The following is a 23,744-nucleotide window of genomic DNA, read 5'->3' on the forward strand; positions in this document are numbered from 1 at the left end:
TATTTAAACTGGTTGCATAAAGTACTTTGTAAAGGCTTTTGACAACTTTAAAATGCTTCTACTGTTTCTATGTCTGATGTTTTCATCAGTTTTGGTGCACGTGTATTTGACCAGCCGACATCAGATAAATGGAAATTATGTATATAAGTCGCTTCAGACTATTTGTCAAAGTACCTTTCAGACGATTAAAAAAAAAACGCTTCTTATATTCCGGAAAATGCAGAAACCTTGAAAATGTAATCTGTTTGGGAGAACATTGAACTCGCTTTTAGCGCCACACAGTGGATATTTCACCGCAGAACTGCCGTGATACGTCCAAGGAACCATGTAATATAATTTTGCAAAAATGTTGAAACATTCACATAATGTTTTTAAGAGATCAGGTAGAAGCAATCAGACTTACGATATTCGTCTGGTGGAAAATAAAATGGATGATAAAATCCCATAGACTTATAATGAAGGAGAGACCTGAGCCATATCAAGAAACCTGAATATCATGGAGACTTCGCCAGTATGCAACCACTTAGCAACTACCCAGAATACCCTAGAAACCACCAACCAAAGTGCAAAAAACACTCAGAACACCTTAGAAACCACATAACAACGCCCTGGTAACCTGCACAACAACCTAGCACTGTGTCAGTGAGTTCTGAAAACACCTGTAACGTAGTTCGATGGAAAGGAGGAGGCGAGAACTGGCATGTCAATATAAATAATATTTTAATGCTTAACTTAAACAAAAGACAACAACACACACATGACGGACATGTCTGTAAATGATCTCTCTCTCCTCGCACAATCCTCCGCAGTCTGCCTTTATCCCTCTCGGAGGCTTGATTAGCCTGATAAGGGCCGGGTGTGTAGAATCATGACCCGGCCCGCCCTCCACCCTGCCACATTCCTCCCTCGTTCTCTCAGGCAGGGGAGCCCCCGGCATGACGTACACCCCCCCCTTTCCCTGGGGGAGGGCGTGCCCGAAGCCCCGTCTGCCGGCAGATCATCCCCGTCCACCTGGATGAGGGAGGGGACAAGGGGAGGGAAACTATAATATAATATAATATAAACTTCCTGTAACAGTGTAGTACCCCCCAAAAAAACACTGTAAAATTTAAACGAGAGGGGAAAAGGCCAAAGCTGAGCGGAAGTGAGAGGCGAGAGAGATGAAAAAAAAAAAAAACGTACTCGCCAGTTCTCTGATACGCCGTAGCTTGTTCCCCGGCCACTCCTCCACCCTCTAACGGATGACAGCCGCGCCACAACACCATTCTCATTTTCTTTAGATAATATAAAATTCTCATTTCAAGTGTTTTGGAAGTTGGTTCATGAGTGCTTTGCCTGCAAATGTCCACTTTTCTTCTGTATACGACTATTTCTAAAAACAAGTTGATTCTTAATAAACAGTTTCACTCAACTGGGAAAATTACTCTCACGTGTCTGTGAATGCTTTGGGAAACTCAAACTCTATGTATCTGTTGTTGACATCCCGTGTGTGTGTGTGTGTATGTAAATATTTCACACCGCCCACACATTTGACCCTTAATTCAAAGATCTGACTCAGTCTCTTGTTTACCTGCAGCTCAAGTGAAATGCTCACAACCATAACATCAATCAGCCACGCAATAACAAACGCCAAGTACTGACTGAACTCTCCACAGAAAGCAGGATGAATAATTGCCTTACTGTCCAGAAAGACGATCACTGAGAGGAGCTAGAGAAGACAACCAGTGCTTTAACAATTCAGATGCTTGTGCTCACCTCTCATATGATTGAAAGATCAGAAGTAATTAAAAATAAAGGTTCCAAAAATCCCTGATGGGAAAATAATTTTAAGTACCATGGTTCTTTAGGGCCATTGCCCCCCAAGATTATCATTTGTAATATAATCTTGTACAGCTAAAACATTTACATTTATGCATTTGGCAGACGCTTTTATCCAAAGCAACTTACAGAGCACTTATTTCAGGGACAATCCCCCCGGAGCAATCTGGAGTTAAGTGCCTTGCTCAAGGACACAATGGTGGTGGCTGTGCGGATCGAACCAGCAACCGTCTGATTACCAGTTATGTGCTTTAGCCCACTATGCCACCAGCACTCCAAACTTCTTTGTTGAACCTAAGAACCATTAAAGAACCTATATTTTAAGTGTGTACAGTAGGGATGCATGGTTTACCAGTACTAACGCAGTATCGCGTTACCAAAAAAATTCTAGCGATACGATATCATCTTGTTGCTAATTTTGGTACCAGTACAGTATGTTGTCTGTCATTAGCAAAACGATATGAGATGTGACAATTTAGAGATTAAATAAATGACAAATTGAAAATAAAATAAAAAACCTCTGGATATGGACGAGTGTGATCATTAAACAGCAGAAGGATGTACTTGAATTAAATAATATACAGTCACATGTGCTGCATGCTACAGAATGAACAAGAGTTGCCGCTCTGCTCAGGGGCGTGTCCAGGATTTTTCAATATGCCATTTATATGTTTATTTATAGGAATTTATATCATCATAAAATCCCTGACGACACTACTGGTTGATATTACGTTGTAACCATGCATGACATGGACGGGTTAAGCCGTGGCACACTGTCTCCAGTATGCGAGTGGGATACGAGATAGGGTGGCAAAGCTAATTTTTAGGGTGTCTGCTGCCACCCTTCTGGCCCCGCCCCTGTCTCTTTTCATCTGCTTCACACACACACACACACACACACACACACACACACACACACACACGCACACACACACGCACACACACACGCACACACACACGCACGGGCGCACACATGCGCACACACTCACACAAATTCAACACATGCTGCTGGTTCTTAATTTTCATGCAGTATATAGTATAAATGGCTCTCAGAGCTGTGGAGATCAAGGGGACATTCCCTTTAAAAATGCCATTCTTAAACACATCATCACCAGTATTTAGATATTCTGTGAAAGTGTTTTAATACTAAACCAGCTTTACCCACTACAGGAATGTCAGAGATTGTGAGCGAACCACAGTGAGAAAGAATTCGTTTCGGTAGATACCAAATCGTCATGTAGAGAAAATTGAATGCAAGTAAAATCAGACCGATAGAAAAGACAAACCAGCTTTTAATAAGCTTTTTGTTTACTTTAATAATGCTTGTTATATTAGTGCTGTTCATATTTCATTTGGTCTCGGACAAGCAAACATTCTCTTCTCTCCCAGATGGCGAGATTTGCATAGGCAAGCATCACCAAATTTTCTTCAGAAAATGTAAAAATCTATTATGGATTTGTAAGATCTTCTGGGCAGCTGAAAGGCACCATATCAAATTTGTCTCCCTGCATGACTCGTTTCCTAAACACAACCCCCAAATGAAAGAAAAACCAAAAGAGAGGAACCTGATATCAGAGGAAAACAGGATGAGACAAAATACTCTGGCTAATGAAGGGAACAAAGGGAGATAGATAAAAACTAAGGAATAATAAAAACAACAGTAGAAATGTTTATTTTTATGTCGAATATTCCCTTTGGAGATTTGCTCTTCTTTCACAAAAATGCTCAATAGCACTTGATGCCACACCGAAACCATAACAAAGCTTTTCTAATAAATTAGGTGACAACCAAACACGCTGACCTTTTGAGACACGCTATCCTGACTTTTCTGCATTCTGAATAAACGTTTTCTGCCTCCCCTTTCCTTATTTTAGACTATTCAATTCTTCTATTTTAGCCTCTCTCTCTCTCTCTCTCTCTCTCGTTTCTGTGTGAATGTGTTTACAACATCTCAGTTTGTTATAAAGGCCTGAAACAACATACATTCATAAACACAATTCTCATTCCTTCACGCAAGACAGCAGTCTGTCTTCATCATATTGTGCTTGTTGTGTGTACTGTGTTGTTTATTTATGCATTTATTGCATTGCAACGGCCCATAAAATCTCAATAGATAACAAACCATCATAAAGAGGTGCAAGTATTTGGAGTGGTGGTGGCGGCGTAGTGGCTAAAGCACAGGGCTGTTAATCAGAAGGTCACAGGTTAATCAGAAGGTCACAGGTTCTAACCCCACAGCCACCACCATTGTGTCCTTGAGCAAGGCACTTAACTCCAGGTTGCTCCGGGGGGATTGTCCCTGTAATAAGTGCACTGTAAGTCGCTTTGGATAAAAGCATCTGTCAAATGCATAAATGTAAATTTTGCACCAATAACCCGAGCATGATAAACCAGACACTATTATGTTACCTCATGCGCTCAAAGTGCACGTATGGAGACATTTGGCATTTGATAGGACTGATAGTTTAATTTTGTACTAGTCGGAATTTAAAGCAATATAGGAGATAATAAAACAAAATTATGTAAACATTCAAATGTAGAACAGTTTCTAATGTTGATGTGTATATTGTGGGAAAAGAATGTCTAAACAGGTTGCAAGAAGATTAGATTAAAAACTTGCTATCAGTGTTAATTAAACTTATTGGTCTATAAGATCCACACAAGTATGAATATGTATATTCTGCTCATAATTGGTGGAGTAATGGGCTAAAGCACTAAACTGTGAAGCAGAAGATTGTCGGTTTGATCCCAACAGCCACCACCATTGTGTCCTTGAGCAAGGCACTTAACTCCAGGTTGCTAGGGAGGAATTGTCCCTTTAATAAGTGCACTGTAAGTCACTTTGGATAAAATCATCTGCCAAATGCATGACTGTAAATGTAATTGTATTATGCCATTAAGAAATGGGATGTATACATATATAATACACATTTACATATTATACACAAAGTTCAAAATATAAAAATCTTTCTATCTATCTATCTGTCTGTCTGTACTTCAAACACAAACCATGGACGAGCCTTTTATTTGCATATGGAAACAAGGGGTTCATATGAAAATCTATGCAAAATTAGACAATCTCACACTCTCCAGTCTAAAACCAATCAGAATATGTTCTTGTTCACACATATAGGTAGTTGATAAATAATCAACATTGTCTTTCCTAATATTTTAAGATTTTATTTTACATCTCATATAAATGCAAAAGCGAAAATGTAATTTTATTTTAACACCATTTAGCTTATTAAAAAAGTCCTGCAGTGTGACTAATTAATTTTTTAAATTACAAATATTGCAAGTAATCTCTCAGCTATTAGGTTAGAAAACTGCATGCATAACAATTATAGAAAAATGTGAAAATTTTTGTTTTGAAATAGTTTTAGATGAAGTATAAAATGTCACACTGCAAAACACTCCCGTCACTGCTCGACATGTCAGTTACCTATTTATATAACAACAAATAAGTCTTATTGTTTAAATTTATACTACTATATTCCAAACAAACATGCAGAATTACATAAAAACACAGAAAACTGCATGAATACAAACAACATCCTGTTATAAATGTCTTTAATGGTGTGTGTTTGTGTGTATATGTGTGTGTGTGCATGGACTTACCTGACTTGTTGATGAGGTGTCAATGTGACTAGAATTTGATATTTTTTTAACCCAAAGTCTCAATCCATACAGAACACTAAATAAACCTGCAGTTAAACATTTAAAGCACTGGGATATAAATCCAACTTCATTCATTAGATATAAAAGCGCAAACCCGCACTCCAAATTAGGACGGACTCACTTCACACTGATAGGGAAAGACCAACATCTCTCTGTCTCTCACTCACTCTCAAAAACTGGCGATATATCAGATGCAAAAAAAAAAAAAAAAAAAAAAAGAGTTCAAATTACTGCCGTGCTCTCAGCCAATAAGAGCAGCCGCAGGGCTCATTGGAAGCCACAGCAGTGATGTCACAGGGCAGATTCCTCTTGTCCTGACTCTAGGCAAAAAATATCTGTCTTTCTTTCTCTCCTTTTGTTCTACTGCTTTCTCTTCTTTCTATTTTCCTCAATTATTTGGGTTAATACAATTTAAATATTTGTACCTGCTGTGACTCGGAGACTTTCACATTAGAGTTCATGTCCTCGGTTTCACCCACCATAATAGTTTCGCAGACAAGTAAAAAAAAAGAGACCCTTTTGCTTCTCCTAGAAAGAAACAATATTACAGGAAGATCAAATCCAAGACTTCTTCTGCTTCTCAAATCTTTCCTTTAGAGTATCAGAAGACAAGAGCCTCAGAACAATGTCTCTAACTTTGCTATGATTACTTAGCATACCAAAAAGTCAATATAAACTCAAAACTGATCAAAAAGACAATCTGAGCTATACTTTCAACATTAATTATAGAACTCTATACTCTTATCGTATGCCAACTACCTCATTTGTGTCTATTTTAATGTGTGGCAGAAAATGCTGTTGGAATGCTCTAACAGGTGGAAATAAGGAATTCTGGTCCTATTCAACGCCTGCCTTAAATCCTACACCCTGCATCTACATGTGTGTGATCTGACTGTCACCATAGAAACACAGAAACATCAAACACAACAATGCATTCAAGACAGACCAGGGGGATGGGGTCGTCTACAAATTGTGTATACAGTCTCTGTATTCTCTTCACAAAATGGCAAGAAACAGTTTTACTCTATAACCGTGCGTTCAGACCAGAGGAGGCGAGAGCGTCAAAATTCGCTCTGGCTGCCCTGCCAACAAAGCTATCGAAGATTCGTGGACACTCTGATGTAGTTAAAATAGGCGGCAACATTCATTCGGAATGCTTGGCTTTGTGAACTATATTTAAAGGGGCCGCAAAACATCCAGACAACGACCGGAATCTTTTTGCCGACCTATGTCAAATAGCGTATATCCTCATGAAATCTTTTAAATGTGGAAGAAATCGGTAGATGGGAATTAAAATGATGGTTGTTTGTTACCAAAATAAACAAAATAAAATACATATATCCCTGTAAGCAAACAGGGACAGATCGTATAGTACGGGAAAACACGCCACGGCAATAATTAGTTTCTCCTCCATTTTGTCTTCGGAACAATTGTTTGTTGGGAACCAAAGTTTACACTGTTGTGTTCTCTAGACTTCGCTAGAGCGGAGCACTTCTATATTCCAATAGGTTGCCGCCGAACTGCATCAAAGCTCATTACCATAATGGTCCCGCACTTGAACTTTCCACCAACGCCCACAACGGCCAAAACGCTCCAGCCACGGATGCGCCAAGAGACGCTGACAGCCATAGAAAATGAATGACTTTCGGTCGATTTGACACTCTCAATGTCTCTGGTCTGAATGCACCATTAGGATCTCAGCAAGATTGCTGGAAAGGCTATAATAAGCAATGCACAATGAAAAAAAGAGCCTGATCGCATGAAAATCACAACATGATCATACAGGAGGTCGGCATGTTGTTTCCGAGACTTGCGGTACCCTAAGATCGGCCACATAATGCCGACTCACTGACAAGTGCCGTCTCCCATCAAATATGTTTGCATCTGCTCCAGCTTGTTTACCTTCTCCATTGGCATGACTGGAAGCACGTCACGTAAGCAGTGTGGGAGATCCAGGTTTGGATACCACATTGAAACAGTGAAGTAATCATGTTTGCATAATCGGGGATGATTCGGATGTTGCATTTTTCACCACTGATGGTTAGGCTTAGGTTAGGGATTTGGTTTGGGGGATACAATTTATAAAACATGCATTCCTCTTCACTGTATTACTGCCTGTTCTGCTGAAAACAACTCAAGGTGATTTCAGCACCTCTCCATGGACATCTTGCATGCTAAATGGAGCTCACACGTGCCCACACTCCCAACAACACTTATCACTTTGGCCACTGGGGTAAGTGTTTCGAATTTCAATAAGCACAGTCCGATTTTAGCTAAAGAAAAGTCCACCCACTGTTTCTGATTTCACTGTGAGATCAGTCTGGGAAATTACCTGACTGTGGCATCATTTTTACATATGACATTACATGGCTTCTACATGTATGTGCGGCAGTTCGGAGGTCAAATGTAAAAGCAATTCTCTCACAAACGGTTGAGGATTTTACGGTTGATGCTTTATTAAGTTTTAAATCAACCATACCTACCTCCTTACCCAAAACCTTCAACCAAAATCTTAAGTGATAGTGTTATAGAAAGAAAATGTGACATGTAAAACGCAATTGCTGAAGCAACCACGCAATATTGTGGTGCTTGTACACTTTCGGCTCACCTGTCAACCTGCATGCTCTTCAGGACTCGTACAGACTGATCACACAGTGAAATCAAAAATAGTAAGTTGACTTTTCTTTACTAAAATTAGTTTGTGCTTACCAAAATTATAAACAATGCCCCCAGTGGCCCAAGTGGTAGGTGTTGTTGGATGTGTGGGCACATGTGAGCTCCATGAGCTCCATTTTCTGGATGAAATGCCACGAAGGGGCGCCAAAATAGAGTTGTGTAGCGAGTTGTTTTCAGCTGTTCAGGCTGTATTACAGTGAAAAGAAATGCATACATTATAAACTGTATCCACCAACCCAAACCTAACCATCAGTGGAGTAAAAATGTAATGTTAGAGGGAAAAATGTAACCTCCAAATCGCACTCATCAATGACTATGCAAACATGTTTACTTCCTGGTTTCAATGCAGAATCCAAACTGGGTCTTTCCACTCCTGATTGTGCCACAAGGGAAGATAGGAGCGGATGCAAAAATGTCTGATAGCAAAAAAATTTCAGGCCTGAGAGTGGCACCATTATCACACAAAAACACTATAAGTAAACAAACAAACAAACAAACAGCCAATGCCTTGTGCAAACCCACAACCATTGGACTCAATTAGAGCTGCAAATTCTCTGAAAGGCTACACAGCAAACACTGTTGTTTAATGCAGAAGTCAATCGCTCTCTCTTTCTCGCTCCCCCTCTATCTTTCTCTTTGTTTCGTGTTCTGGCAGAGGGCACCAAAACGTGTTATGCATCATTACAAAAAGTATTAGTGCCATAATAATACGATCCATCTTCATGTGTTGATATATAAACAAAGCAAATCTGTCCCCTACAATCTAATTATCTAACCAACCCATAATAAACCAGGTCTATCTAAGTGTGTGATCAGTTTCAGGTGTGTAGTGAAGTTTAGATATCTAGACCTGCAGTCAGATACACATCTGTGGTCTGGTAGAACCCTCAACTACTGCATTATGTCTTTGGGGGTATTTACACTAAATCACTTCATGCATTTTAACTGATCAGATCACTATCCAAACATAAATGCTCTCCAAGATGCATAAGAGATCACTCAAATGCAATTCAGTCACTCAGGAGGTGGTTTTATACAAGATGTGACTCAATAAAGTGCAAATGCATCTTGTTCAAGCAACAAGCCATGTAAATTCCTCCCAAATGGAACTATATAGGAGTAAGGGAGCCCGAAAGTGACACATCAAGTGCAGCCAAATTCCAGAATTAGCATCATAATGGAAGTGGACAGGAATAGAAGATCAGATTAATATCCATTTAGCAGAAACACATACAACACTTACATGTTGCCAAGTGTAAATGGAATGTGCATAACTAAATAGACATTAATCTGGCAGACTGTAAATAGGCACTTATTAAAGCATAACCATATGTGCAAATGTTTAATTAAACACTAAGTGGACACAATTAATTCCTACTTCACTTCGGCCTGACATTCAATGCTGGACAGGTGAGATAACGCACAGGGCCGGGTCACAAACACACACAGAGCAGGAGTGTATCTCGGGCCAGTCAGGTAGCATTTATACAGTGAGTTCAGTGAGGGGAGGGGGGGGGGCAGGTGTTATGCGGAGGCTCTTGGCACATTAGCATCATTTAACAAGACATTGTTAAATATTTACAGCATTCCAGAAAGTCACGTTGGGACTGACTATCTGTTCATGTCGAAAGAACAGTTGCTCTCTCTCTCTCTCACTCCCCATCATAAAGTAGGTGAAGGATAAGATGAGTGTGTTTTAATCAGAAAATAGGGAGAGAGAGAATTTGTTTGGAAGAGAGCGTGAACCTGACAGCTAAAGGGTTCACCCAAGATTCTGAGTGCTAGACACACAAGACCAAAGCAAAAAAGGAGGTACTCTTATGGGGCACTTCTCTTGCATAATCATCCATGAAGCCATATGCAATAATTCCTAACAGGCTGCTAGATTGTGTACCAGGGAAGCCCAACCACTTCCCTACATAATCATTAGCACTTGCCCAAAATGGCACCCTACACCTCTACACTTGCGGCAGCCACTGCAAGTCTTTTTAGTGTGCACTTACGGTCTATAGATTTGGCTGGAGTTACCTCTCAAAGTTAAGTCAAACTGTTTGACTTACCAGTTTAACTGAATTACCAGTTGAACTGGTAGGTCTGGCAAGACCAAGGCCTCTTAATTAATATTAATATTAATATTCAACTTTACTGTCATTGTGCAGAGCACAGGTACAGAGCCAATGAAATGCAGTTGTTTTCACATATCCCAACTAAGCTGGGGTCAGAGTGCAGGGTCAGCCATGAAACAGCGCCTCTGGAGCAGATAGGGTCAAGGGCCTTGCTCAAGGCAGTGCTGGGGCTTGAACCCCCTAACCTTTCGGTCAGTAACCCAGAGCCTTAACCGCTGAGCCACCACTGGCCACTCTTGCCAATGCACAGGAGCATGCAGATTATCTAATTCATCTAAAGATCTGCACAGTATGTGTCCAGATTGTCTGGGCGTTGAGCATGCCAGGGCAGCATTAATGACACCTATCTCTTATAGAGATTGCAGTAGACTCTCTCCAGAAATCTTGCACAGGAGAGCGTGGTTTGTCCAGGAGGACTGTCAAGATCCTTTACAGAGAGATGACATGCCTACATCTGGGCTGACAAGGTTACTCCTTCGGATGAGCTTGAGGACCCTGTTGGCTTCAATATGGAGATCGAACAGTTCCCAGGAGTCCCACCAGACGAGGACTTGGTTTCCATCACTGCTTCTACCGCATGCAAGGTAAAGAGACCTTATCCAAAAAGAACTATTCGTAGTATTTATGGATTATTGTGATTGGACAGCTAATAGTTAGTGGTTTATGATTATGAGTGCTGGTGGCGTAGTAGTCTAAAGTACATAACTGTTAATCAGAAGGTTGATGGTTCGATCCCCACAGCCACCATTGTGTCCTTGAGCAAGGCACTTAACTCCAGGTTGCTCCAGGGGGATTGTCCCTGTAATAAGTGCTCTGTAAGTCACTTTGGATAAAAGCATCTGCCAAATGCATAAATGTAAACGTAAATGTAAATTATTAACATCAGAGAAATGCAGCCTCTGACATAGGGTCGATTACACAAACCAGAAGATATTAACATAATTCGACAATAGTTGCCCCAAACATTGCAGATGTACAGTTCTCTCCTTCTAATTGGTAATTTGTACTCGTGACAGAAAAGATCTTGTGACCAAAAGTGGGTCGCAACCCAGTGGTTGAAAAACACTGTGTTAGCAGATGCAATTTGGTTGGATGTTTTGTTCTCTGCAATGAAATTCATACAGTAAGTGGCTTAAGTGACCAAATACTTTCTTAGGCCACTGTTTATGTGTTCCACACTTCAGTAACCAAAATCGGGTTGGCAACTATTTGTAAATTCCAATCCTTTTGTGCATGTGTGAATTATCACAGGTTTCTATGCTCATAAAGTTCAAAAGCCGCCATGTTTTTATAAAAATTTTTATTGATTCTTATATACATATATTTATATACAGAATCATCTTGAACCCTATTTTCCCCTCCCCAACTCCAAAAAGCCGCCATGTTTGATCATTATCATTATCATAAATCAAATCTATCACCAAATGATCAAACTTAAGTCCTATCGGGGAAGTAGAATTTTTAAGTTGCAAATACATCAACACAAATGGCAGGTGTCCTCCATTAAAGCATTCCACAAAAACACCTGTTTGCATGTAAACCCACACGCATGCACAAACAAAAGCGCGCATTTTCCACTAATGGTTATTTCAGCCACCGTGAATGATTCAGCAAACACGAATGCGTTTTACATACCTGTCTGTGTCACCATGTACCTCAGAGTTCTTCATTTAAACTGGACTGAGATCAGTCTGATCAAACAGTGATCTGACCTCTCCAAGCACCCAAATGTGCTTGAGAGATCTAATCTGCTCTGCACCAGGTTTGGATGTGTTCTTCACAGAACGTGACTAAAAATATCCACTTATTGGGACCCAAAAAAAGTCAGAAAACAAAAGCAGTTTCACATCTACAGACCCGACTTACTGACATTCTCCTGATCTAGTACCTTTTTGATTCCCTTCACAAGTGCCTGTCCTGACACCTCCTTCAGTTGACACAGAGTCCCAAGTCCATTCTCTCGTATAACTCTTCCGAATGGCGAGGCAATGATGTCATAGGCCACACGGTGACCGTTGCTGGGCCTGGCGGGGCTGTTTGCCTAGGCTAAGACAAGCTGTTGGATCTGTCTTTGTGACTTGATTTTGACAGGCAAGAGAGATCATGTGAGGCTTAAGAATAGTCAAAATAGCAAATGACCTGGTGCAGAGGAACTGGACAGAATCTCCTGAGAGAGAGAGAGAGAGAGAGAGAGAGAGAGAGAGAGAGAGAGAGAGAGTGGTGTCGAACTTTCTTTTGTGTTTTCCTTCCCTCTTTTCCATCGGTGGTTGACCTCTGGACTCATATGTAAATCAACATCCTCCTTCAGCAGACTGTTTCACCGCTGAGCACTTCGGCACACATGCAACTCTGACGACGCCTTCCTCTTCATTGTCACGCTGTGTATTCTGTATATATTCTCAAGCACTCTTGTTTTTCTCATGATGTTGCTCTGGGATCCACTGTATCTCTCCCTCTATCCTTCTTCCTATCGCCTCATATTTCAACCGATTTCATTTTTCTTTTCCTTCGACATCTATCTTAATCTCTCCACCTCTTTTTCCCCCCTTAGAATCACGTAGACATTTGAAGAAACTTTAAACATAAAGTCTGGTCCACTTTTCGCCATATTCTGGTCAAGAACCGCCCATTTAGACAGGAACGGCATAACATCGTAATAAAGATATAGAGGTGTGCTGTTGTGCTGAAGAATATTTTGTTTACTGCATCAAACTATTGAATATCTTTCTGATTTTCAGTGCCACAAACCTCGCTAATCTATCAACTATTCCTTCCTTGGGAGCACCAATTGTAGCAGCTTGAAAACTTATCAACACTGCTTTATTTACTAATGAACGGTTTCTTGAGAAATGTCTGAATATAGTCGGGTCCACATTGTAGCATATTCTGGCCAGAACCACCAACTTAGACAGGAAGGGCCATTTGAATGACAGTGCCATATACAGTTCGCTTGTGATGTTGAGGGGCAGGCCACTCTGAAACCTAAAAAATAACCCTGAGAGCAAATCGGAATATTCAGGAATATCTTGATTTCTTTTTGCTACGTGTATCAAACAAAATGCTTCAAAATCTTTCAAAGCTTCACCACCATAAATCTCACAAACTTTGGCAAATTCTGTCACTGCTTTTTCCTCAGAAGCTCTAAATATAGTGAATTTGGGAGTCAAAGTAAACCAAACCTGAACCCCATGTGAAATTCTTTTCCAAATGGCTTCTTGCCGCACTGGGGATTACTTAAATGAACACTGGTGTTTTTCTTGTATTCCCTTATGAAGGCAGTTTTTCTGCCAATATGCTTTGGTTTTTTATATATTTGGCCCATTAAAATAAAGGCTTTTCACTGTTGGAGATAGAGTGTCTTACGTGTTGCACCTCTCTTTTCTTAAAGTTACTTATAGGCCATGGCAGAATTTTTTTTTCTTGTCAAAAGACTGTTCAGACCGTCAGTTATGCAGTCCATGGGCAATTTGTGAGTATGCTGTCTAAGTCTGATTACCATTCCATCTCTCTCGCTCTCTCTCTCTGCTCCTGGGAACCACAATTTTCGCATTTCCCGTTCTTTCACCTCTGATCTAGAGTCAGTCTGAGTTAACCTGACACCAACAAGTCCTCACACAACCAGGTGTGACACAATGCCTGCCATTATAACAGCATTATCCACTCTGACAGAGGCCTGTGTGTGTGTGTGTGTGTGTATATGTGCGTGTGTGTGTGTGTGTGTGTGTGTGTGTGTGTGTGTGTGTGTGTGTGTGTGTGTGTAAGTGTACCTCACTGTGTAAATTACAGGATCTGATGTCATTATTACCCAGAGCCAGGGAATCACACTCACTCTCAAAGTAATAAAGCACTTAATTTGTACATATATATATATATATATATATATATATATGTACAAATATGAAAATGCAGGTAATGTAATTAATCTCAAGTTTAAATTTGTGTAAATATAAACTGATTACCATTGCCCCATGTGTGGTTGTGAGGTATACCAGTACTAATTAAATATCACAATACCAAAAAATGTAAAATGGTACAATATCATCTTGTTGTTAATTTCGGTACCATATTAAAGTATGCTGCTATTAGCATATATGGCTCTATATGGCCAAGTGTGATCATTAAATGGTGGAAGGACGTCATTTAATCAAATGTATTAATGAAATAATATACAGTCACACACAGTGTGCACCACAGTATGAATAAGAGGTGCCTCTCTGCCCAGTCATCACCTTCACACACACACACACACACACACACACACACTAACGCGACACACACTACGAATGCTTGATTTTCATGCAGTGTGTCTAATAGTATCTAGGAATATGCTGAATGACTAATTTCACTGATGTTTAAACTGAAATTTTGAAGTAGACTAGTCTAAAAAGAAACCAACCTTCAGAAAACAGTAAAAAAAAAAAATGTATGCGACCCTATTCCAAATAAAAAATTATGGACAATATTTTCATTGCTGAATAGTCATTTGATCTCATTTAACATAACATGAGATTACAAAAAACTCTAATGATGACGCGTGAGAGCAGCACTGCAGAATAAATACAGAAGCACACTTGATGTGGGATAAATGGAGCTGGAGCTGCAGCATCGCTCAAGCAAAACTTGAGTGTCGAGCGTCTTTAAAGGAAACACCATGGCGTTACATCTTTAATGCAGTTATATTTAATGAGTTATAGCTTTATTAAAATTTTGATAATATGGAAGCAGATCATGTAAATAAGTACAAACTCCAAAACTGGCATTTCTGTGTGGTCAGTGCCTCTTCTATAACTTGTGCAAATGTCCTGATCTGAGGGGGAGAGACTGAAATTGCAACAGGCTGATGCACACTCTGTCACGGGGACGCTCGTCTCTCGGTTAAGAACTAATGATTAATGCTTTATTCAACTGATTGCGTGAAATTGAAGACATTGCGACAGAAAAATACTACTACTGTATAAAAGTGTAATATACAAAGCAGTCACATTAATATTCATAGTAATAATAATTAGGGCTGTCAATCGATTAAAAATTGTAATCAAATTAATTACACGGTGTCCCGATTAATTAATCGCGATTAATCGCATATACAAATATTGTCTGAGAAAGCCCCTCATATAACAATAATTCAATATGTAATGATAAAATAATGATACATAGTTATCTTTAAAGGGGTCATGACATGAGAAACCAAATTTGCCTTGATCTTTTGGTATATAAGAGGTCTTTGTATCATTAAAACGTCCTGCAAGTTTAATATTTTAAGACGTCCTCCCCATTCTAAACGAATCATTTATTTAATCAAGCTCAAAATACAGCTCGTTCTGGATTCATGGTTAGAAGTGACGTGTCGGTTAGAAGTGACGTAACAGCGTTTGCATATGACCGCCTCCAGCACAAGATAACTACGCTTATAAGCGCCAAGACAACTACGCTCATTTCAGTATCGCCGTGCGCCTCACAAGTGTTCAGTCGATGGACAGCGAGCTCTGACAGAGACTACTTGTGCACAGGAAAATTACGATGCCACACAGATGTGCTGTTCCTGGCTGTGGTCAAACAAAACCTCTGAATAAGCTGCCGAAAGATCCAGACGTCAGGGAAAAATGGATGCAGTTTATTTTTTGCGGACGTCCCAGTCACGGCAGTGTTAACTTAAGCGTTTGTTCTGTACATTTTAAGGATGACTGTTTTGAGAACAAATCTCAATATGATGCTGGCTTTGCCAGAAAACTGTTGCTCAAAGATAAGTCCGTGCCGACTATTCTGGGAACAACGACGACGCAAACTGTAAGTAATCTATTTTAAACTTTAAACTACTTTTTAAAGCGCAATTTCATTCATTATGAATAATCACAGTGTTTTTACTTAGTTTACTTGCATATTGTTCTGGCTGGGAGCGTCAATAATTGATACATAGGCACTGACGTTAGCCAATCATAACAGTGGGCGTTAACACTGAAGTCTTAAATGGAAAACGCCCCAAAACAGACTGTTTGAATCAGAGGATGAGAAACAGGGTGGGAAAAGGTCATAAATCACTAGATTTTAAAAGTTTTTCTTAAAACAAAATATATTAATACTATAATTGCACCTAAGGGAACATAATAATACAATAAAAGAAACCATGTCATGACCCCTTTAAATATTTAAAAATTATATATTTTTTTATATTTTATATATATATATATATATATATATATATATATATATATATATATATATATATATATATATATATAAAATAAAAAAATATTCAGATAATTACATTCTTGTGTACAGAAGAGTTAATCATTGTTAAGAAAATACAAAAAGCAGTTTTAGAATACAATGTATTGTTTACTACCATATTATTGATCATAAGTCAATCATTGGCACACAGTTCACAGCAATCCATTACAGAAGTGAATTTGTCAATTTATTATGAGGGTTTGTTTAAGGACCCGTCAATTTACACCTGCGTCAGACATGCTTGGGTAGCATCTCAGGTGCGTTGCGTCATAAACATAAAATGTTTAGGTCACTGTGTCAAGTTAAATACAGTTTACTACTTAGAACACATATTGAGATCCCTTAGTTCGGATTTGTGCTCCATCAAGTGTTTTGAACGCAAGAACGTAACGCATGTTTGTGTTCTGCTGCTCAAGGGTGTTTTTCTTCACTATATAAACTGTGCATTGCCACGCAGCTGAAGTTTCACTTACTTCCCTCTGGAGTAAACAGGTGGTACTACAAGCTTGCATTTCTCAGGAATCATCCTTATTACAGTCCGGGGGACATTGCGTTATTTTTAGATCGACAGCCCTAATAATAATATAATATTAAATGGTTATATTATTAGTATTATTATCTGTAAGCAATATCACATAAGAAAGTGTACTGAATATCAGCATGTTGTATATCAGCCATGGCAGCCTTTTGCCTCAAGGTGTAAACATTATATGTGTTGACATGATTTTAGTGTGATAAATTTACGATATAATCTTATTTGTATAAAGTTATATCTGTCTTATATTAGGTGTCTTTAACTACTATGTACTTACACATTTGATACAATGTACTTATTATGTACATATGCATTGTTGCATTGTACTAACATTTATAGAACATCCATTTAATTACATATGTAGCTACATCGTTTCCCTAACCCTTAACCCTAAACCTAACCCTAACCCAACCCTTACCCTAAACCCTAACTCTAAACCCTAAACATATCCCTACTTTTATACCTACCTGTACCGCAACCTCAGTAGCAGCAAATGTGAATCTTGGGAGAATTTTGCAGAACAACATGTATTTACACAGTAAAGACATTGTATTTAATGTAATTCATTTAATCTTAGTATTGTGGGAATATACATTCAAGAACGAGTTTAAGAATAGGTTTTTATAATATATGTGTTTCAGACTTGGTGGTTTATAGAAGCAACAGCATCGCTGTATTACACAGTTAAACAGAGTTGCTAAGTGGAGGTCTCTGCCAGATCCTGTTCACCCTTTGGTGAGTTAAACAAGAATGGCTTACTTAAATGCAGTTGTTTTCGCATATCCCAACTAAGCTGGGGTCAGAGCGCAGGGTCAGCCATGAAACAACACCCCTGGAGCAGATAGGGTCAAGGGCCTTGCTCAAGGGCCTTGCTCAAGGGCTTAACAGTGATATATTGATGGTGCAGGGGCTTGAACACCAACCTTTCGGTCAGTAACCCAGAGCCTTAACCGCTGAGCCACCACTGGCCCCCAATTGACAACCATCATTCCTTAGGTGTGGACCTTTTTATCTCTATGATAATGAAGTAGTCTGAGTGATATGGTGTGGTGGCGTAGTGGGCTAAAGCACATAACTGGTAATCAGAAGGTTGCTGGTTCGATCCGTGATATAGTTATGCTGATTGGATTATGGGCTGGTGAAACTTCAGTGTCTTGGGAGGGCTCCTACAACTGCTTACTTCCTTTGTACACTTTGTTTACAGTCATCAACTGAGAGCTTTGTCTTTTCATGGAAGGACAGCCACCTAAATAACTTTAAAACTACAATATATAGCTAATTGTTTTAGACATACCCTGAGTCTCCTGGTCTTCACTTCTGAGTTTCCAACAGTATATAGTAAAGACAACTAATATAAAGTGTGACCGTTATATCTAATTTTACAGCTTACCCAATGTTACAATGTAACGCCAGTAAACCCTGTAATTCGGTAAACACCTTAACACTAGTAAACCTCTGAATTTATCACACCAAAATTAATGTTCACACGTATAATGTTTATGCCATGTGGCTAAATTTTAATGTTTATGATTATGAGCTGGCCCCATTGTAAGTATCTTACTGTAACTGTGATGTTTGCTTTATTTCTCGATAGACAAGGCAAAATCATTTTTTGTGGTAATCAACATTATGCTACAAATGCTGTCGTCTGAGCTTAACTTGTATTAAACCTGGCACATTTCTTTAATATACTGTAAAGTATGTGTATGTTTGCATGTAAACAGTAGAAGCACATCACTTTTAGCTCTATCAGTGCTAAATTGTGCATTATCATGTTGTGTTATAAGTGTGTTATAAACACCTCTTAACTAATACAGTGTGAACCAGCACTCAAACCACAACACATGCATCACTTTTCACTCTTGCGAGAACATAGTCTTTGTGTTGTGTGTGATGCCCATACTCTGTAACCTATATCAGAGTATGTGTGATCACTCTCAGGGTACTAACTCTGTTCAACCTGCCCCCTAGAGGCCTCTCCCTACACTTTCACCTGTCACCATGGCAACACTCCTCACCTGCTGGATTCACCAGTAAGTCTTCATCCTGTATCATCTGTCCAGCTCTGTTCACATGTACTCTAAAAACTCACAGACATTCAAACCTCTGGTGTTAATGGGTTATCACACCAGGACTCCACTGACAGCCAAGCAAATTTACAAAAACTCTTTTAAAATTACAAAAAGTTTCTTTATCAGAAGGAAAGTGTTTTCTATTTTCAGTAGTGTTTAAACATGTCTGCCCTGCTGTGGTAATGTTGATAAGGGCAGAGCCACTAATTCAGCCCCAATGTGTCAGTGTAAGTGTGTTTGTACACATCCTGTGTTTAGACTGGTACTGTAGGTGCTGAAATATGACCGACCACGCACAAACACTGAGCAATAATGAGCAGGTTCACATGCAAACCAATATGCTGATAAAAACCAAAAATAAACTTTTGCAAAAAATCAGACAACAAAAGAAACCGTGTTTACGTGAGATTTGAAATCACCAGGTTAGTCTCTGCTTTTACGTCAAAACGTGCATGAATGTGTTTTTAAAATGTCAATAGAACTTTTTCCAGGATTTGGAACGCAGAAGTAAAGGATTGCAGGGTAAACTTCAACAGCGGTGAATGGGAGTGAATGGGAGATCACAGCAAATATCATTTTCACTTGGACGATGCCAAATCTACTGTCATAGAAGCTGTAATAGAAACCCCCTAGCAGCTGTGGTAATTTGTTTTTTAAAAACTAATTCCAGGGTATTATTACACAAAGCATAATGTTATAATTTTAAACTCAATATTTCAAAAATTGATCATCTGAAAAGGTTTGCGAGATTTACTCGCAAATTTACTACTTGGAGTGGTGGTGGCGTAGTGACTAAAGCACATAACTGGTAATCAGAAGGTCGCTGGTTCGATCCCCACAGCCACAACCATTGTGTCCTTGAGCAAGACACTTAAGTCCAGGTTGCTCCGGGGGGATTTTCCCTGTAATAAGTGCACTGTAAGTCGCTTTGGATAAAAGCATCTGCCAAATGCATAAATGTAAATGTAAATTTACACTGCTAAATAAGGCAAAAACACATCATCACAGTCTGTGAAAATGTCTATTGGTGATACTAGTTGTCTGTGATGTACTGTATGATGTCCATAGGGTGTCTCATTAATTGTAAAACGGTGTTTCCTTAACGGCATGAATCGCACTGAAGACTTAACATGCATAGGTCGCCACTGACATGTGCACATTGTATAAGCTGGTCAGAACGTGGCGGTATAAGTGTTTGCATGCAACTCAAAAAAAATCTATGTGTGCTGATCAGTTTTCACCGTTCATGACCTTACCCTGATAAAAGAAAACCGTTTAAAGTGTTTTCATGTTGTTGACTTTTCAAGCATAATAAGTGTTCCAGCATGTGCATGTGTTCATTGACTGATGGATAAAAGCATTTGATGTTGAGAGTTCTAATATAGAATTAGTGCTTGTATATCCTAAGGTCGTATGCTTATAATCATGACTATAACTATGTATAACCAATAAGCCATTAGAGCTGGTGGTGCTAGGTGCAGAGCAAAGCAGCAGCCAAAGCAATATGACATTTTTTTTTTTTAAATGCCAATGATAATAAAAATATGTAAATACATTAATTATAAATAAATAAATAATGTTTTAATTTAATCCATAACATTCTTCTTCTGAAAAGAAAAAAAAGAAAAAAAAAAACAATACTGCTATCCCATAACCCTGATCACTTAGGAAAGTAGAATCACACCTTTCCTCAACAATTCTAATCCAATCAGATTTTAGAGTCAGAACTAGTTGTTTTGGGTCAAAACACAAAGTGTGACTTCTTACCTTCGCACCGTAAGCCACAGTGTTTTGTAAGATCCTTTAATGAGAGATATCGCCTCTTGTCTCCATCCACTCAACTCCACCTCATTAATTATGACAACTACATCTCCCACCTGTAGGGGGTGCTCCAATAGAGACGCCTTTCCGCCCTCCTCTACCTGTGGGAAGATATACAAACACACAGATCGTGAGTGCTCTGTTCGTTAATAGATAAAGGCTTTGAAGGATCTACGGATAAAATTTAAAACACATGCATGCTCACAGACATGGAGCCCCTAATAAAACCCACCCAGAATTCAAAGAATGTTTTCTTTGGACCTTCACATCAAGTCTCTAGACAGAGTTTGGTCGCATAATCTCTCGCCCTGGTACATGGAGAATAAAATCCCACGTTACAAAAGCTCAGCAGCGTCCAGACAACATAATGGCTCTGTTCTAAAACCTAGTGAGCTTCTTTACAGTGTACTACCTAGATAGGAGGCTGCCCTCTAAGGGGCTGTTCAGACCAAACGTGTCTTGCGCTAAAAAAGTGCAAGCGCACTATGATATTTATGTGCTTTGTTATACACTTTACTACAATCAACGGCAGGCGCATGGACAGACGACGTGTACAGACGCTGACTGTCCGCGTATTTTAAAGGAATATTCTGGGTGCAATACAAGTTAAACTCAATCTACAGCATTTGTGGCATAATATGATTACTCATCCCTCCTTTTCTTTAAAAAATTTAAAAATCGAGGTGACACTTACAATGGATGTGAATGGGGGGCAATTTCTGAACGTTAAAATACAGTTTCAACAGTTTAGCCACAAGACATAAACAATATGTGTGCGAGCATGCTTTTAGTGTAATAAAATCACTTACCAACCTTTTCTGAGTAAAGTTATAGCCATTTTACAACTTTGTTGCCATGACGGTGCAATGTCAACAAAACCTAAAGCCCTAAAATGACTTAAAATGACCATTTAAACAACTTTACAGCTCAAATAATACATGAGTTTTAACAACAATTAATGTAAGAGCTTTTATAAAATTATAAGCTTCACGTTTCTGCCTTTAAACCCTCCAAAAAATTGGCCCCATGCACGGCGAAAGCAAGACGCAGCCCAACGAACAGAGCAGAAGGCAGGTGTCTTGTTTTTATCAATTGAAGCTCTTTTTAACTTGACACAGCATCTGAAAAATGTGGCACTGCTGTGAGAGATGCTGTAAAACACTGAGATGCGAGGCAATGGTCAAAGACATCCGTCTAGTGCATATTTCTAGTGCAAAGAGAGATTTAAGTGAATAGCTCAAAAGGCAGCATCCTAACTGAAATTGAACCTCGTAATTGACTGATTTGGAACGCTCTACATAGACGCTGTCACATTTACCTCCGCACTGTAAAATTCTGCTTCACTTTATACTCTGGGAGATTAAAATTATATCCTTGTTTATTGTGAATATTCAGTAAAGCCATGTACAAAGCACCGTCCAGACAGAAGTCACTGCCAAACCAAGCAACTTCCTATTGGTCAAGACAACGAATTCGCCTGTCAAAGTTCACCAAATTGAACTCAACACAAAATCCGTGAGGGGTTATTCTTTGCCACCCGAAATTCATGATGCACAGATTCCCATTAAGATGTCTGTATTTCGCCGTCGGAATTTCGCCTTGCGAAGGTAAATGCGACTTCACCTATAGGAAGCAACTCTTTGAGTGCCAAACAAATATTGCCTCACATTTGGAAATAAAGTTTGCAATTAGCACGTTGCTAAGCTAACAACTAACTATTTTTTATGATATTGAATAATGGTGTTGAATAAATGATTAGTGTATTTATAATCAAGATTTATCTGCAAGGCAAGGGTGCACTGTTGAGAATGCTAGCCTTTCAAAGTATACTCTTTTGACCTCGAACACAAACGGATGCGTTTGAAGCATACATCATAGCGCTAAATTCATAGTGCTCTTTGTTGTACACTTTACTACACTCAACAGCAGACGCTTGCAATTTTTTTCACGGACAGCTGATGTGATGAATCTTAGCCTTCGACGAAGTTCTGGCAGTGTCTGAAATTTTGCATCACAGTCGTGAGGTGTGACTGTTCCTTGGACAGCCAGATTAGATAAAACGCCCATTCGGCGCTGTGAATCAGAAAGACTGGGACCAAAGACTTGGCTACGATGTCTATCATACAGTCTGGCATAATGCTTTACAGTGTGTCATGGCTTTGTTAGTTGCATCGTGAGCATGCCTAGACTCTGAAAATGCTGCCTACTAAGGCAGCTTCCATTGTACACCTGAGAGAGCTCAAGAAAGATGTCTACTCATTCTCTTTTACTGCTACTGAACAATACAAAGAGCCCAAGGTATTATTCACGCACAGGAAATGCAATGTTTAGATATTTCGACTACAAAGAATCCTCTATAAATCCCAAGTAGCATCTCACTGTGGAAAAAGAAAGACAGAATTAGCTTGATAAGATCTGTTAATGCACTCCTGTCTGAATTCTTGGAAAAAGGTCCTGGGTGTCTAGATATTCATTGTTCTCACAATGGATCGCCAAAGACTCCAATGAAAAGCTACGTTGAAATATTTCCCCTGGAAACCAATGTATTTATATGAATGTAACAATAGCAATTCAGTGAGCACAGTAGAAACGGTCAGGGTATCATGATCTTGATTGTGACTTGGGATGAAGCAGTTTCAACACTGCACAACATAATTTTATTTTAGTCTTGTTTTCCAGTTAAAATATCGAACCATTCTTAAGTCTTGTTTTCTGAGAAATTAAACAAAATTGACTGAGGTTCATGCTTAAAAACGAGAAAAATTATTTGCCAGTAAAGCAACAAAAAAA

General features: G+C 39.1%; 1 protein-coding gene across 4 annotated transcripts in view; it reads right to left on the bottom strand.

Moving 5' to 3' along the window:
* Nucleotides 1–23,744, bottom strand: part of LOC127629048 (protein Shroom3-like) — a 75,825-nt gene that overhangs the window by 38,696 nt on the left and 13,385 nt on the right. For 2 of the 4 annotated variants that reach the window (XM_052106066.1, XM_052106065.1), the window contains exon 2: nucleotides 20,901–21,055. In XM_052106066.1, coding sequence (XP_051962026.1) covers nucleotides 20,901–21,055 — 155 coding nt within the window. Of the gene's footprint in view, nucleotides 1–5,436; nucleotides 5,613–11,933; nucleotides 12,146–20,900; nucleotides 21,056–23,744 lie in introns of those variants that run through there. The other 2 variants (XM_052106068.1, XM_052106069.1) reach the window with 2 other exon arrangements.

Source organism: Xyrauchen texanus, chromosome 35 (genome assembly GCF_025860055.1).
Source record: "Xyrauchen texanus isolate HMW12.3.18 chromosome 35, RBS_HiC_50CHRs, whole genome shotgun sequence".
NCBI lineage: Eukaryota > Metazoa > Chordata > Actinopteri > Cypriniformes > Catostomidae > Xyrauchen > Xyrauchen texanus.